Source organism: Capsicum annuum, chromosome 2 (genome assembly GCF_002878395.1).
Source record: "Capsicum annuum cultivar UCD-10X-F1 chromosome 2, UCD10Xv1.1, whole genome shotgun sequence".
In the NCBI taxonomy this organism is placed as follows: Eukaryota; Viridiplantae; Streptophyta; class Magnoliopsida; order Solanales; family Solanaceae; genus Capsicum; species Capsicum annuum.
Genome location: NC_061112.1, coordinates 138,850,006 through 138,863,047, shown reverse-complemented (window position 1 = coordinate 138,863,047; position 13,042 = coordinate 138,850,006). Strand labels below are relative to the sequence as shown.

The 13,042-nt window shown below is 36.8% G+C and overlaps 1 protein-coding gene across 1 annotated transcript; it reads right to left on the bottom strand.

Annotated features, from left to right (window-relative positions):
* Positions 1-6,062: 6,062 nt before the first annotated feature.
* Positions 6,063-7,623, bottom strand: LOC107861314 (WEB family protein At3g51220). Its single transcript, XM_016706657.2, has 2 exons — positions 7,171-7,623; positions 6,063-6,862 (listed from the first exon to the last, which is right to left on the bottom strand). Exons 1-2 carry the CDS (start codon positions 7,309-7,311, stop codon positions 6,302-6,304), a joined length of 702 nt encoding a protein of 233 aa, XP_016562143.1. The 5' UTR covers positions 7,312-7,623; the 3' UTR covers positions 6,063-6,301.
* Between the last annotated feature and the right edge of the window lie 5,419 nt (positions 7,624-13,042).

Here is a 13,042-nt window from a genome sequence, read left to right as displayed (position 1 = left end):
CCAAATATTCCGTATTTTTCCATTACACAACAATTTACAATATTTCGTGTCAAACCAAGCCTTCCAGGCTCCAACCGTAAAGGAAAAAAAATCCTAGTTGATACAAATATAAACTTTCATATAACTGGAACAGGAAATATAACCTCCGAGGAGTCACCGCCTTCATCAATGGTGGAGGACTTCTTAATGAACTCTATACAGTCAGCAACAGCTTCACTGTGATAATGTTCATGTGAATAATTACAAGACTTATGTGAAATGGGAGACGAATTAGATCGCTGTTGATCTTGTTGTGTTGCCTTTGACATAGCAGATAACATGATTAATCTGAAAACAGCTTCCCGAAATCGATCCAACAATGACATGGGGGATAACCGGTTATTTTTTCGGCTACTGCAGTTGTTGTTGCTTCTGAATTTTGGCATGCAAAATGGATTCTTCATACTTCTTCTTCTTCTTCCTTTTGATTTCTCCATTGAAAAGAATAATGATATATTGATGCTCTTTGGATGTTGTGGTTGTAGCTTGTGGGAATCTGTTAGCAATGTTCCAAGCACATGGTTGGTGAATATATACTAGTACTTACTAGAACGGGCTGATGTTAAAGTTAGAGCTGATTAAATTAAATATGAAAAAAAACGAGGAGTGTGGGGGTGTGGGGTAGGCCGTAGGGGGGGAAATAACAGGCTTGGTCCCTCAAATTATATAAAATTTTGTGATATTTGATTAAATATATTTAATTTTTAATTAATTAAAATATGTTTTTTATCCATTTACGTAAGAAATATGTTATGTGTTTGAGTTATTTTTGAAACTATCGAAAATGAAGTAATAACGATGCAAGCTTAATATAATACATTAGTGATTAAACAATGAAACAATTGATATCTCTGATAAATTTGTGAACTTTTACGAGAAATGAAATATACTTAGTCAGGTATTAGGATCACTAAAATTAATAATTATCAAGAGACACCAAAGTTTATTACTATATTAACAAAAAAATTAAATAAAAGAAGAATCTTTCTTTTGTGACTTTAAATTACATTATTAAGGCAATTTTTGAAGTTCCGCTAATGAGCAAGTGCCGCATCATTATGAATAAAACTATGATTGGTTAGTTTTAAAAGACAGTGTGAAAATGAAATCATGGTTAACGTGATTGTTCCCTTTTTTTTGGTTGTTTTTCGAAGACATAATTGTTCAATTATAATTAGCACAAAATTAGTGGCAGTACCTAATTACTATTTGCACTTTGCTTTGCGACAAAGTTGTATAATCATTAAGGCGCAGTCATCAAAGTGTAATATCTGCTCAAACTTTAATTAACGCAAAGGCAAGTTGTCACGGTGGCATAAATTTAGGAACCAAGGTGAAGAAAGAAAGTGCTTTAAGAAAGCTTTTGTGTGGCGTTATAGACCAACAAATTCTTTGAAACAGAAAAGAAGCTTAAAGATAAATTCTGTATGTATTTTAAATTATATAAAATCACCAAAAGGTAAATGTATATTATGTATTGTCACATAAAAGTAGACATTATTTATTTACTTGATTACTTTCAACCGCTCGTTATTATCAGAATACTGCATAAATTAGAACATACTCCCTCCATTTTATTTTAATTGACTTTCTTTTTAAAAATATTTATTTTAATTTACTTGTTTCTTTAATGAAATCAAGAGGATTTTATTACTCCCTCCGTTTCATATTAAATGAATTGTTGGATTTTGACACGCAGATTAAGGAAAAAGCATTAAAGACGTAAATTTAACACAACTTTTCTTTTTTACCCCCAAAAAGAAAAAGTTAACCTTGTAATACCTTTTCAAAAGTTAATTGGTTGTCAAATCATAAGGGTAAATTTGAAAAAAAAATCAATGATTCACTTATTTTGAAACGTTAGTAAATACTCCAACAATTCACTTATTCCAAAACGGATGTAGTATGTTCTTTCAATACTACCCTCGACATTAAATGACTAAATAAAGTGTATTTACTCAAATTTATATTTCCAAAGTATAATTAATGAGGCTAATTTAGTAAAATAGACCTCTAATTAATATATTTTTTTTATAGATATATCAAGTCTATAGAGGTCAACTAATATAAAATGGAGGGAGTATTACTTATGGTTTTCAGGTCATCAACTCATGTTTAGTGTTGACTTTGCTGACGGCCGGGTTCTAATAAATATTCTTACATTAAAAAGAAAGTTGAAAAAAAAACGAAGCAGATATTACTCACTTCGTTTCAAAATGCTTTCTCCGTCTTAAATTATTTGCTCCAAAGTTTTTAATTTAATTTCTCATTTTACTTGTCTTTTTTAACTAATCATGAAGAGATAAAAATTTTTCTCATGTTTTACTTTTTGTATTAATTACTTTTTCTTCAAATTAAAATGTAAATATCATTTAATAGAGGTACTATGATAAACTAGTCATGTTATTAATTATTTTTCTTAATTAATGTGTCATCTCAATTTGAGATGGGTAATTTGGGATGGAGGGATTAGTTGACACTTTTTAAAAAATATTTATTTCAATTTAATGTTCTTTTTATGAAATAAAAAGAACTTTGTTATGTTCTTTCAATATTATTTCTATCATTAAATAACTAAATAAAGTGTATATACTTAGATTTATATATTCAAAGCATGATTGATAAGGTTAATTTAGTAAAATAAAATTTAAATAAATATTTTATTGTCAAATCAATTAAGTTAACTATTTTAAAACTATACCATTATTTGTGAAAAATGTCTGGTAATGAAAAATATATGAAAAGGCCATTATTAAGGCCGGAAATCTTGCTGGAAATGCTGCGAATCACATTGAAGTCAACACTCAATGCCGGAGGCTACGTACGCCAGAAATCCAGCAACTTAAATTTAATTGTGTAACGAAATGACAACTAATTAAACTAATGGTCCCCTCACTCGTTGAGTAAACTAAAGTTAGAGGAAATGCCCATTTTGAGTAAAAAATTATAGATATTCACAAAATATATAATATAAAAATGGGTTTTCAAATTGTTTCATGGTTTAAAAGTATTGAGACAAAGAACCACTAGAGTTGGTATGGTGGTTCAGCATCATGTCCCTTAAGCAAGAAGTCGGGGGTTTGATCCTCGTTTTTGGCGAATTAAGCAAATTCTGTGGCCAATTTTCTATCGCTTAATATGCTGACAGAGGAACAAAGAATTCGTCTCACGGCTGCCGGCTGTGGAATATCTTGAGAAAAAAAATAAAATACCGAGACAAAGAATGGGAAGCTAATAAAATCCTTGTCTTGTGTGGAAGTGTTTCACTTTCACATGCATGCATGTGAGCCTAGTTTGATAGGAGAATAGTAGCAGTCTTTTCTTTCTTATAAATATAAATAAATATTCATGCCCTTACCATTACGTCGGTCCATATTCAATATATAACCGACCAGATAACACTATTCTCTTGGTTTTTGTCCCATCCCATCCCATCCCATCACTAACCAACCTCCAATGTTTATGTTCTTCCCCCATTCTCTTATGTATACCAAGATGATGACCAAAAATGAAACAAATTTTAAGGATTAGATTACTTTGAAAATTGGTGTCTCTTGGAAAATGAGAATCTGAAGATTACACAAGATTTGTATATCAATGAACGAAAATCTTCATTTAATTTGTTTCTGAATTGAATTTTCTTTGTCCGACTTAAAAGTTAATTGCGGTACAGATTACTGGACTGCTTAATTTTGTGATTAGTCCCGAGACTATATATGAAAGTGGGATAATTTAGAAGTTGCAGCTTTAACCTTTTGTGTTTTATTTTGAAACATTCATGAACATGACAGATTATACTGTTCCTCTGAATCAAGGAAGTGTCAGTGTTTTGTGAGATCAAAGATATGACATAAAATCTTCGAGACATCATATATATATCAATTGCACTATCAAATCATGCACGTTCAGTGTTCCCAAAATATACACACACGACTGTCTAGGCCTAGCACACTGTCAAGAAATCAAAGACGGGATATATATGATATTCAGACTTTACATCTCCGTTGTGGTTCAGTTTCTTCTCAAACTCCGCACATATCAGAAAGCGAGAACTTTTTAAAAGAATTTGCATCTCAATAACCTGAATACGATCAACCCAAGCTTATGAATTGTCTAATTAATGCAGGATTAATTATCATTTGGGATTTACATAAAAGCAACTACGAGTTGAATGGAAATTTGACATCTTAAGCCGGATCAATGAAAACATGAAATAGCATTACATCACGTATTATTCTCTATTAAGTCATCGACTGTTAGTAACTAAACTGTAGGAAAAGCAACTACAAGGCAACTCAATTGGGCTGGTCATATGCACTTCTGCCCCTGTTTAAGTACTAATATTTAATTTATGTCTCTCATAACAAATAATTTTTTTTTAGGAAGCACTTAGTTTATATATTCGGATTAGGGGTATTCATGGTTTGGTTAAAAATCAAATCGAACCGCGAACCAAACCAAACCGATTAAAAGAACCGACATTTGGTTAGGTTTGATTTGGTTTAGTTTTAAATTTTTAAAACCGATACTTATTTGGTTTGGTTTTGATTTTACTCTAAAATAACCGATAAAATAACCAAACCGAATCGATAAAAATTTTATATATATACACACACACACATATATACATGTATATATATGTATACACACACACATATGCATATTTAAATTATTTATATATTATTCATAAATAAAATATAAATTTTTTTTATATTTAAAATTTTAATCATGAATTTAACTTTAGTCGTAGCACTTTTAGTCATATGTCTCCATCTAGTTGATGGTACGTTATGAGATTCTATATGATTTTCGCACTTTGAATGACAAATGATACTAATTGTAAAATTATCTTGTCGTCTATGGGATTTTATAGGTGAGTTTTATTAGACTATGGATAATCACATGTTATGCCAGAGCATGACTTCATTTCTAAAAAACTTACTTATGTCCCACTAAGTATTATTTCGATTTCTATATGGCAAAAATTAAAGACTATACCGTTTGAAGAGCAAAATGTACCAATGCTATCGGGCTTGGCTCATCTACCTTGTTTGGGTGCAAAACGAGGATGAAGTAGTTGCTGACAATGTATTGGGCTTGGCCCATTCAAGAGCACTTTAGGGGCTTCTCGGATTGACAGCCCAAAAAAACAAAAATGAAAACACATCAAAAGGGACAAACTAGTTACTCCAAGTCTTAAAAATTGGGTAAAAGGGACAAAAACAAAATCAGTTTTTTTAAAAACATTTTTGCTCCAACAATTAAAAAAGTTACCTAACAACTATTAAAGTTGTTCGACAACAACTTTGATAGTTGTTGAGACAACTAATGCAGTTGTCAAACAACTGTCTAGTTATTTAAGCGACTTTATTTCCTTTAACTTAATAATATTGTGGAGCCCACTTATCCCTTTTCTAATTAAAGACTTGAAAGGGTCTATGGCTCATTTTTCTGCTTTATTTTGCTCTATATGTTCTACTTCAAGTAATTGACGATGGCCTTACACTGAAGAGGCAACCAGTTTTGTTTTTTACCCCCAAGAGGCAACCAATTGTTACTCCATCCGTCACTTTTTACTTGTCCACTGCGCTGAAAATATATATCCAATTTTTACTTGTCCAGATTAAAAATTCAAGAAATAATTTATCTCCGAATTTTATATTTACTCTTATTATTAATTATAATCATTTCCCAATGCCTTTTTCGAATCATTGAATTTATTATATTCAAGAGTTGATATAGTAAAAATGTCATTTTATTTATTGCTCTTTTAAGGGTTGTTGAGTTAAAAGTGGACGGAAGGAGTACTTGTTAGAGCCTCAATAATTGATATACTACAAGATGCATGTCTTTGGGCAACTTTGCAGCCAGCAAGAGTTGAGTTAATTCTGCATATGCATGCTCATTTGCACCTTACTTTGACTAATAAGATGAAATACATTAACGTAACAGTAACAACTTAAATGGTACAAATCAATTTGAAACCTCCACCATTTTTCCTTATTCAAAACGAGGTGAGATTATTTTCCTGGTAGAGTAATATAGCTAGTTTCCAAAAAATGTATTATGTGCCTCACACTACTGATCCTTTTACTCACTATTTAGTGAACCCAATCCTTACACATTTGAGTTAACATACTTTGGGTCCATTAAATTGTGAGATAAAAAGAAGACTCGATCACATGACTACTGTCAGTTGTGTGAGGCACAAAATAAAAATTTTCGCTAGTTTCCTTTTACTGCAACTGCATGTTTAAAGAATTTACTTTGAAGTTTGATCATTTTCCGGATTTCCCTTTTTCTTGGAGAACAATGCACCAATTAAAGGGATTAAAGGCTTCCTCTTGATCAGTTTCTTCTTGGGCTGTGAAGGGCTTTTCTCACCAGCTTCTTTCTTAACATATTCTTCCTGGTTGACAGCAATGACCTTAGTAAGCAATGGAGGACTAGCAAACTTGACAGACCTCTTCTTCTCGAACTCGATCTCCTCCTCCTCCTCATCATCAATATCCTCTCCGGTTTGTGTTTTAACTTCAACTAATAATTTTGACGATGGTTGCTCAATGAATTTTAGCTCTTCGTGAATCTCATCATCATGATCAGAATCCGCTAACGGCACTTTCTGCTGGGGTGCTATGTCTCTTGTACTCTTCAACTGTTGTATCTCTCTTCTCGTCTGTTCGAGCTCTTGTCTAAGAGATTGAAGGCATTGAGCCATAAAATCTCCTTCTTCTTTGGCTTTCTGGAGGCTTTGCTTTGTCTCTTCAAGCTCAACTCTTACTGCTCCAAATTTATGCTGATTTTGTCCATCATTTGCCTTGGTCTGCACTTGAAGTTGAGCAGACTAATCATAAATTGCAGGGAGTAATGAAAGCTTTATGCTTGTCATCCAGCGAAAAGTGTGTAGCATATTAGCTACTAGTATATGCTACACACTTGCCCGTAAATATCCTTTTGAGTGCCTTAATAGTATGAAAGATTATTTAGACTGATAATTTAATTTATACCATAAGTCCATAACTTAATTAACTCATAAAAACTAGAACTCAATTGTGTCAACCTAAAAAGACTTGGAATTAATGCATCACATAGACGTGATGGACTGTTAATTATTAAAGAAGGAAAAGGAACCTGTTGGAGGTGCTTAGCATGAATTTCTCCAGCCAAAACCTTTTCCCCAAACAACATAACTGCTTCCTTCACAGACCGAAAAGGCTTCCGCATATCAATCTCTACACGTCCTCGCACCACCACTCCGTCTTCCCTTTCCATTTTTTCCAAGTAGTCTCACAATATAATGTAACAAAACAATATTCAACGTAACTCAGCTTCTTCTCTCTTTTATATCTCTGCAATAATAATGATCAAAAGTAATTAGAACTCCAAACCAAACTGCATTAAGGTTGTTGACTACGATTTTGTCTAATTGTCGAATTTTGGTTTGTCCAATTTGGACTTATATATGAGTAGGCGAAGGATCTAGGAAGAGGTTTGTTTGTTAGAAATTGGTGGGATAATTCTAGGATTACCTAATAAAGAATGTCATGTAAATCATTTTTAGCTAGGAAGGAGCTTAGCTTATTGGAGCTAGGTGGAGGGGAATTCATTTCTTCGCGTTCACTTCACTAGAAGATATGTATGAAAATCATTGTTTGTTATTCGATGGTGATATCTACTGTTTATTTGGTCTGCTTGGTCGTTGAACCATCCCATTTCAAATTCTACTAATCTTACAGCAATAACAATTTCCCCAAACAATGAGATAAGTATTGAAGAAGAAAAAAAAAAACAATTTACTATAGCGGGGAAAGAGATTTTGCAAGTCTTATTGAAGCTACAATTCATCCAATCACAGGGTTTACTCTTAGTAGTCCAACTTTACCTAGCGAGACATAAATTCTTTTAAGAGTTGTAGGACGTGGTTACCCACACGAATGACCTGAGATCGATCCCCTCAATAACTTTTGAGTCGAGACTGTAGCACGGAATAGTGTGGTTTACATTTCATCTCTCAATACCTTTTGAGTCGAGTCTGTTGCACAGGACTTGCCTAGTGCAGCAGGCTATTACACAATAGGGGATTTATCCAATCCGGTGCACACAAAATGCTCACCCGAAGAACAAAGATTATAGCGACTAATAATTATTCTAAGGTTTCAAAAAAAAAATAAGTATAAATTTAGAATTTAAGTTTGGTGCACCGTTGGTGTAATTTTTGTTTACACTATCATGTAACTATTACCTGTTGTAGCAGGTCATCCATTTCTCAGGTAAAAGTATAAAAATGAATGACCTGCTACAATAGGTAAAAATCACATAATGGTGTAAAAAAAAAAAAATACAATAACGGTACACCAAACTTAAACTCATAAATTTATGTCACGCGAAAAGCTCTTTGCCTTGAGCCCTTGACAAGGCAAAGACCAAAACAAAATACGGGGCTCAAGTGACCCGCCGCAGTACTCACCAGAAATGGACCTTTAAGGGACCCAATTTCGTTGTTTCGAAATGGACCTCCCTCCTGATCCATTCAAAAGGAGCCCGCCACAATACATGTATTTTCTGACTTTTTTCATTGTATAACTACGTAGTAGTAGATAGATCATTTTCCACAGAAAAAGGCACACTGGATGGTCCATTTTCAAGGACATCACGAAAAAGTTTATATAATTGTATATTGGTTGTATAGATTGATTTTATTAGAACAAAAAAATCGTTTTGAAGAAGTGTCTAATTGTTGAAAAGGTGAGGGTGAAAATAATCGTATAATTTGTATAATATAAAAAGATATAGACATTCACGTAAGTAGGGTTGTTTATCGGCGAGTTGGATGAATAATTATGGTTAATGATTCGACTTATTAGTTATCGGTTTTTGAATGTACTAATCGTCTAGCGAACTGATAAGATAATGGTTGATTCGATTTCGGATTAACAATTAACAGATAGTTATCAAGTGGCGTATGAAATATAGAGTGGTTGTTAGTACGTTCTCCGTTTCTTGCTAACTAAGTTGTTTGTATATATTGTGATTTATCTATTTATCAATTATTTAGTCTTGTTGAGTTTTGTTCGTACTATTTTTTAATTGGTTGTAACATAGAATCAAATGTAAATTTTCTTCTAGACCTAAAATGTATGTAGAAAAATTAATGACTGCATCAACAGAAAAAAAACATAAATTTATAGAATGTGGTATATTCTCTTTACATTCTTTAAAAATAAAATGTCACATATATACAATCAGACATTGTTTCAGTGACATTATTTCTAACATGTGGCATATTCTTTTCCATCTCAGACAATTAGATACGATATCTTATTTATAGAATGAATTTTCAGCTTGTTATGTCTGGCAACAACGAAATTGTATAGATAGTAGTGTGTCCAATTGAAACAAGACTAAGTTTAAGCGTCTAAATAATTTTTTTGATAAATTTAAAGGATTGTATATGTGCTTGGCCAAAATATATTCAATATTGTGATAGTTTACTCCTCTTCCCATCTATAAGAATGAGGTTGTTAAGTCACCGAATGATGTTTCGAAGGATTATGAAAAGAGAAAAAATCAAGCTTCGTATTTAAATCATGGCTTGAATTTTCTTGAATTTGTTAATGTTGTTAGGTTATTCAAATACTTTATTTATCTTCATCATTTCCTTCCATGTTGTTCATACTTATAATTATTGTTCGTAGTATTTGGACCAATTGATTTAATTTTATTTTGCCAGGCTTTAATCATTTTCTCTCCAAGATTTATTATAATTAGAAGTAAAGGGTATATCTTTAACACACATCAAAATTTTGATACTTAATAAGATTGATGTAGAATATTATAATACTCATTTTAACTTTATTTTCATTTGTACTTTCTTGTCTAGCCGTGAAAATGACGAGTCAATTGGCTTTATAGCCTTATAGATATTTTAGTTTAGTTTTATATCTTTTTCCATAAGAAGTATTAGTTTTACTATACAATATACATGAAGAATTTAATATAAAAAAAAAAGTTTATAGTGTCATTTTATTCTATTCAAATTATAACAATATGTTCACTTATTTCCTCCCATAAACGGATCATTTAATTTCATTTATTTGCTTATATCCACAACCAAATGTAATACCATATACTACATAATGGGTTTGATTCGTCCCCTTATCATCTCTCTTAAATTGTATACGAATTTTAAGGATCGATGTTTAAATGTTGACCTATTAAGAAAAAGTATGTACACAAATTTTAATCATGTATGTAAATCATAGTTCGGCATTATGACTTTTGCTCTAACAGATCTCTCTCTCTTCTCTCTCTAACAGATCTCTCTCTCACTAGACTCTCTCTCGGTCCACGACCTTCGACGCCGACGCCGACCGTCGGTGCCGAGCCGACCCAACCACCGGTCCCCGGCGTCGACCGCCGTCGCCGGTCTCCGGCTTCGTCGCCGTCGCCGGTCTCCGGCTTCGTCGCCGTCGCCGGTCCACGGCTTTGGCGCCGGCGCCGATATCTGGCTCCATCGCCGTCGCCGATCTACGGCGCCGACCCTACCACCGGTCACCGCCGTACCCCCTCTCTCCCCTGCGCCTCGGTTTCCGGCCTCGTCGCTGTCGCCGACCGCCGGTCACCGACGCCGACCGCCGGGACTGACCGCCGGTCACCGACCTCCGTCGCTGAGATCCGGTTCCCCCTCTGTACCCCTCCCACCCCACCCCCACCCCGACCCCTTCTCTGTCCAGACCGCCCCCCCCTTCCTCCGGCGCCGTTACAACATTGCAGCAGCCGAAGCTCGGTCTTCAGCTGCACCGCCGCTCCATCGTCAGCAGCCGCGGATACATCTCTGTAGCGATCCTCCGGCAGTAGGTCGAAGCGGGGCTTGGTTGCCGGCTTGGTCTACAAGTGAAATCCGGTGACTTCTAACCTTTGCTTATTTCATTCTTCATTCTGCATTCTTTCATTCTTCATATTATACTAGTAATTGAGTATAGTTTGGTTGCTGGAATATTTCCTTGAATTTGTGCGAGCCTTGTATTACTTGCTGCTGCTTTACTATTGACTTGCGTGGGATTTGTGAACATTGTTTGTTGTCTGTTGTTGCTGTTGCTGTGGTCGCTTCTTAGTTTTGCTTCGGGAGTAGTCCTTTGAACGTGTGTGTGCCTTGTATCTCCTAGCTGCTGCTTTGATATTGACACCGGGTATATCCTTATATTTTCCTATTTTTTCGTGTAGTTGTGGCTGTGGGTGGTAATGGGTGGTTAGGGTCATGTCCGAGGGGGTTGGGGCGTGGGGCTGTGGCGGGGGCGGGAGATGGGGAGAGAGCGGGAGTGGGTGGGAGGCCAAGGTTTGGCCGAGGGGGGGGTAGTGGGGGGCGCGTGGATAGCGACGGTAGGCTGAGGGTTGGGTCTTGGAATATAGGGACCCTTCAGGGGAAGTCCATAGAGCTGGTGAAGATTCTTAGGAAGAGAAGGATCAACCTTGCGTGTGTCCAAGAGACCAAGTGGGTAGGGTCTAAGGCTAGGGATGTGGACGGTTACAAGCTGTGGTACTCTGGGAGCGACAGGCGTAGGAATGGAGTTGGCATCTTGGTAGATGAAGAGCTTAGAGGTCAGGTAGTGGAGGTGAAGAGGATCAACGATAGGTTGATGACTATTAAGTTGGTCATTCGGGGGTTTACCCTGAACGTGTGTAGTGCCTATGCGCCGCATGTGGGATCGGAGGGGGAGGAGAAGATGCGGTTCTGGGAGGCTTTGGAGGACGTGGTGAGAGGCGTGCCCAGTTCGGAGAAGATTGTGGTAGCAGGGGATTTCAACGGGCACATCGGGGCGCTACCGGGAGGCTTTGGGGATGTGCATGGTGGTTTTGGTTTTGGGGAGAGAAATGAAGAGGGGGCGACCCTATAGGAGTTTGCGAGGGCGTTTGGGCTGGTGGTGGTGAACTCGGGCTTCCCGAAGAAGGACGAGCACCTGATCACTTTTCGGAGCGCGATAGCCAGGACCCAGATTGACTTTTTGTTGCTTAGGAAAGGGGATAGGGCGTTGTGTAAAGACTGTAAAGTCATCCCGAGTGAGAATCTTTCGACCCAACATAGGCTCTTGGTTATGGATTTGGGTATAAAGAAGAATAGAAAGAGGAGGAGTGAGGAGTGTAGACCGAGAATTAAGTGGGGCGGTTTGACGCCAGTGAATGCGTGGGAGATAGGGGAGAGGTTGGCGGGAATGGGGGTGTGGGAGTGTAGGGGGGATGTGGATAATATGTGGGACAGGGCGGCAACGTGCATCAGGGAGAATGCAAGGGAGGTGTTGGGTGTTTCTAGGGGCCGGGCCGGACATCATCGGGGAGATTGGTGGTGGAATGAAGAGGTGGGGAAGAAAGTGGAGACCAAGAAAGAGGCGTATGCTAAGTTGGTGGAAAGTAAGGACGAAGAAGAGAAGCGGGTAAACAGGAAAGAGTACAAGCTAGCGAGGAAGGAGGCGAAGTCAGCGGTCACGGCAGCTAAGACGGCCGTTTTTGAGAGCTTGTATGCAGGGTTACAGAGGAAAGGAGGGGAGAAAAAGTTGTTCCGACTCGCTAAGGCTAGGGAGAGGAAGGGTCGTGACCTCGATCAGGTGAGGTGCATTAAGGGGGAGGACGGTAGAGTGTTGGTGGAGGACGGCCACATAAAGAAGAGATGGCAGTCGTACTTTCATAGGCTCTTGAATGACGAGGGGGACAGAGCTATTGTGTTAGGGGAACTGGAGCACTCAGGGGAGTGTCGGGATTTTAGCTATTGTAGACGTTTTAAGGTAGACGAGGTTAGACAGGCAGTCCGCAGGATGCGAAGGGGTAGGGCGACGGGGCCGGATGAGATACCGGTGGAGTTTTGGAAGTTCGTTGGAGAGGCTGGTGTAAGGTGGTTGACTGCATTGTTCAATGAAATTTTCAGGACGGCAAAGATGCCCGAGGCGTGGAGGTGGAGTACCATGATCCCCCTCTATAAGAATAAGGGGGACATTCAGTGTTGCAATAACTA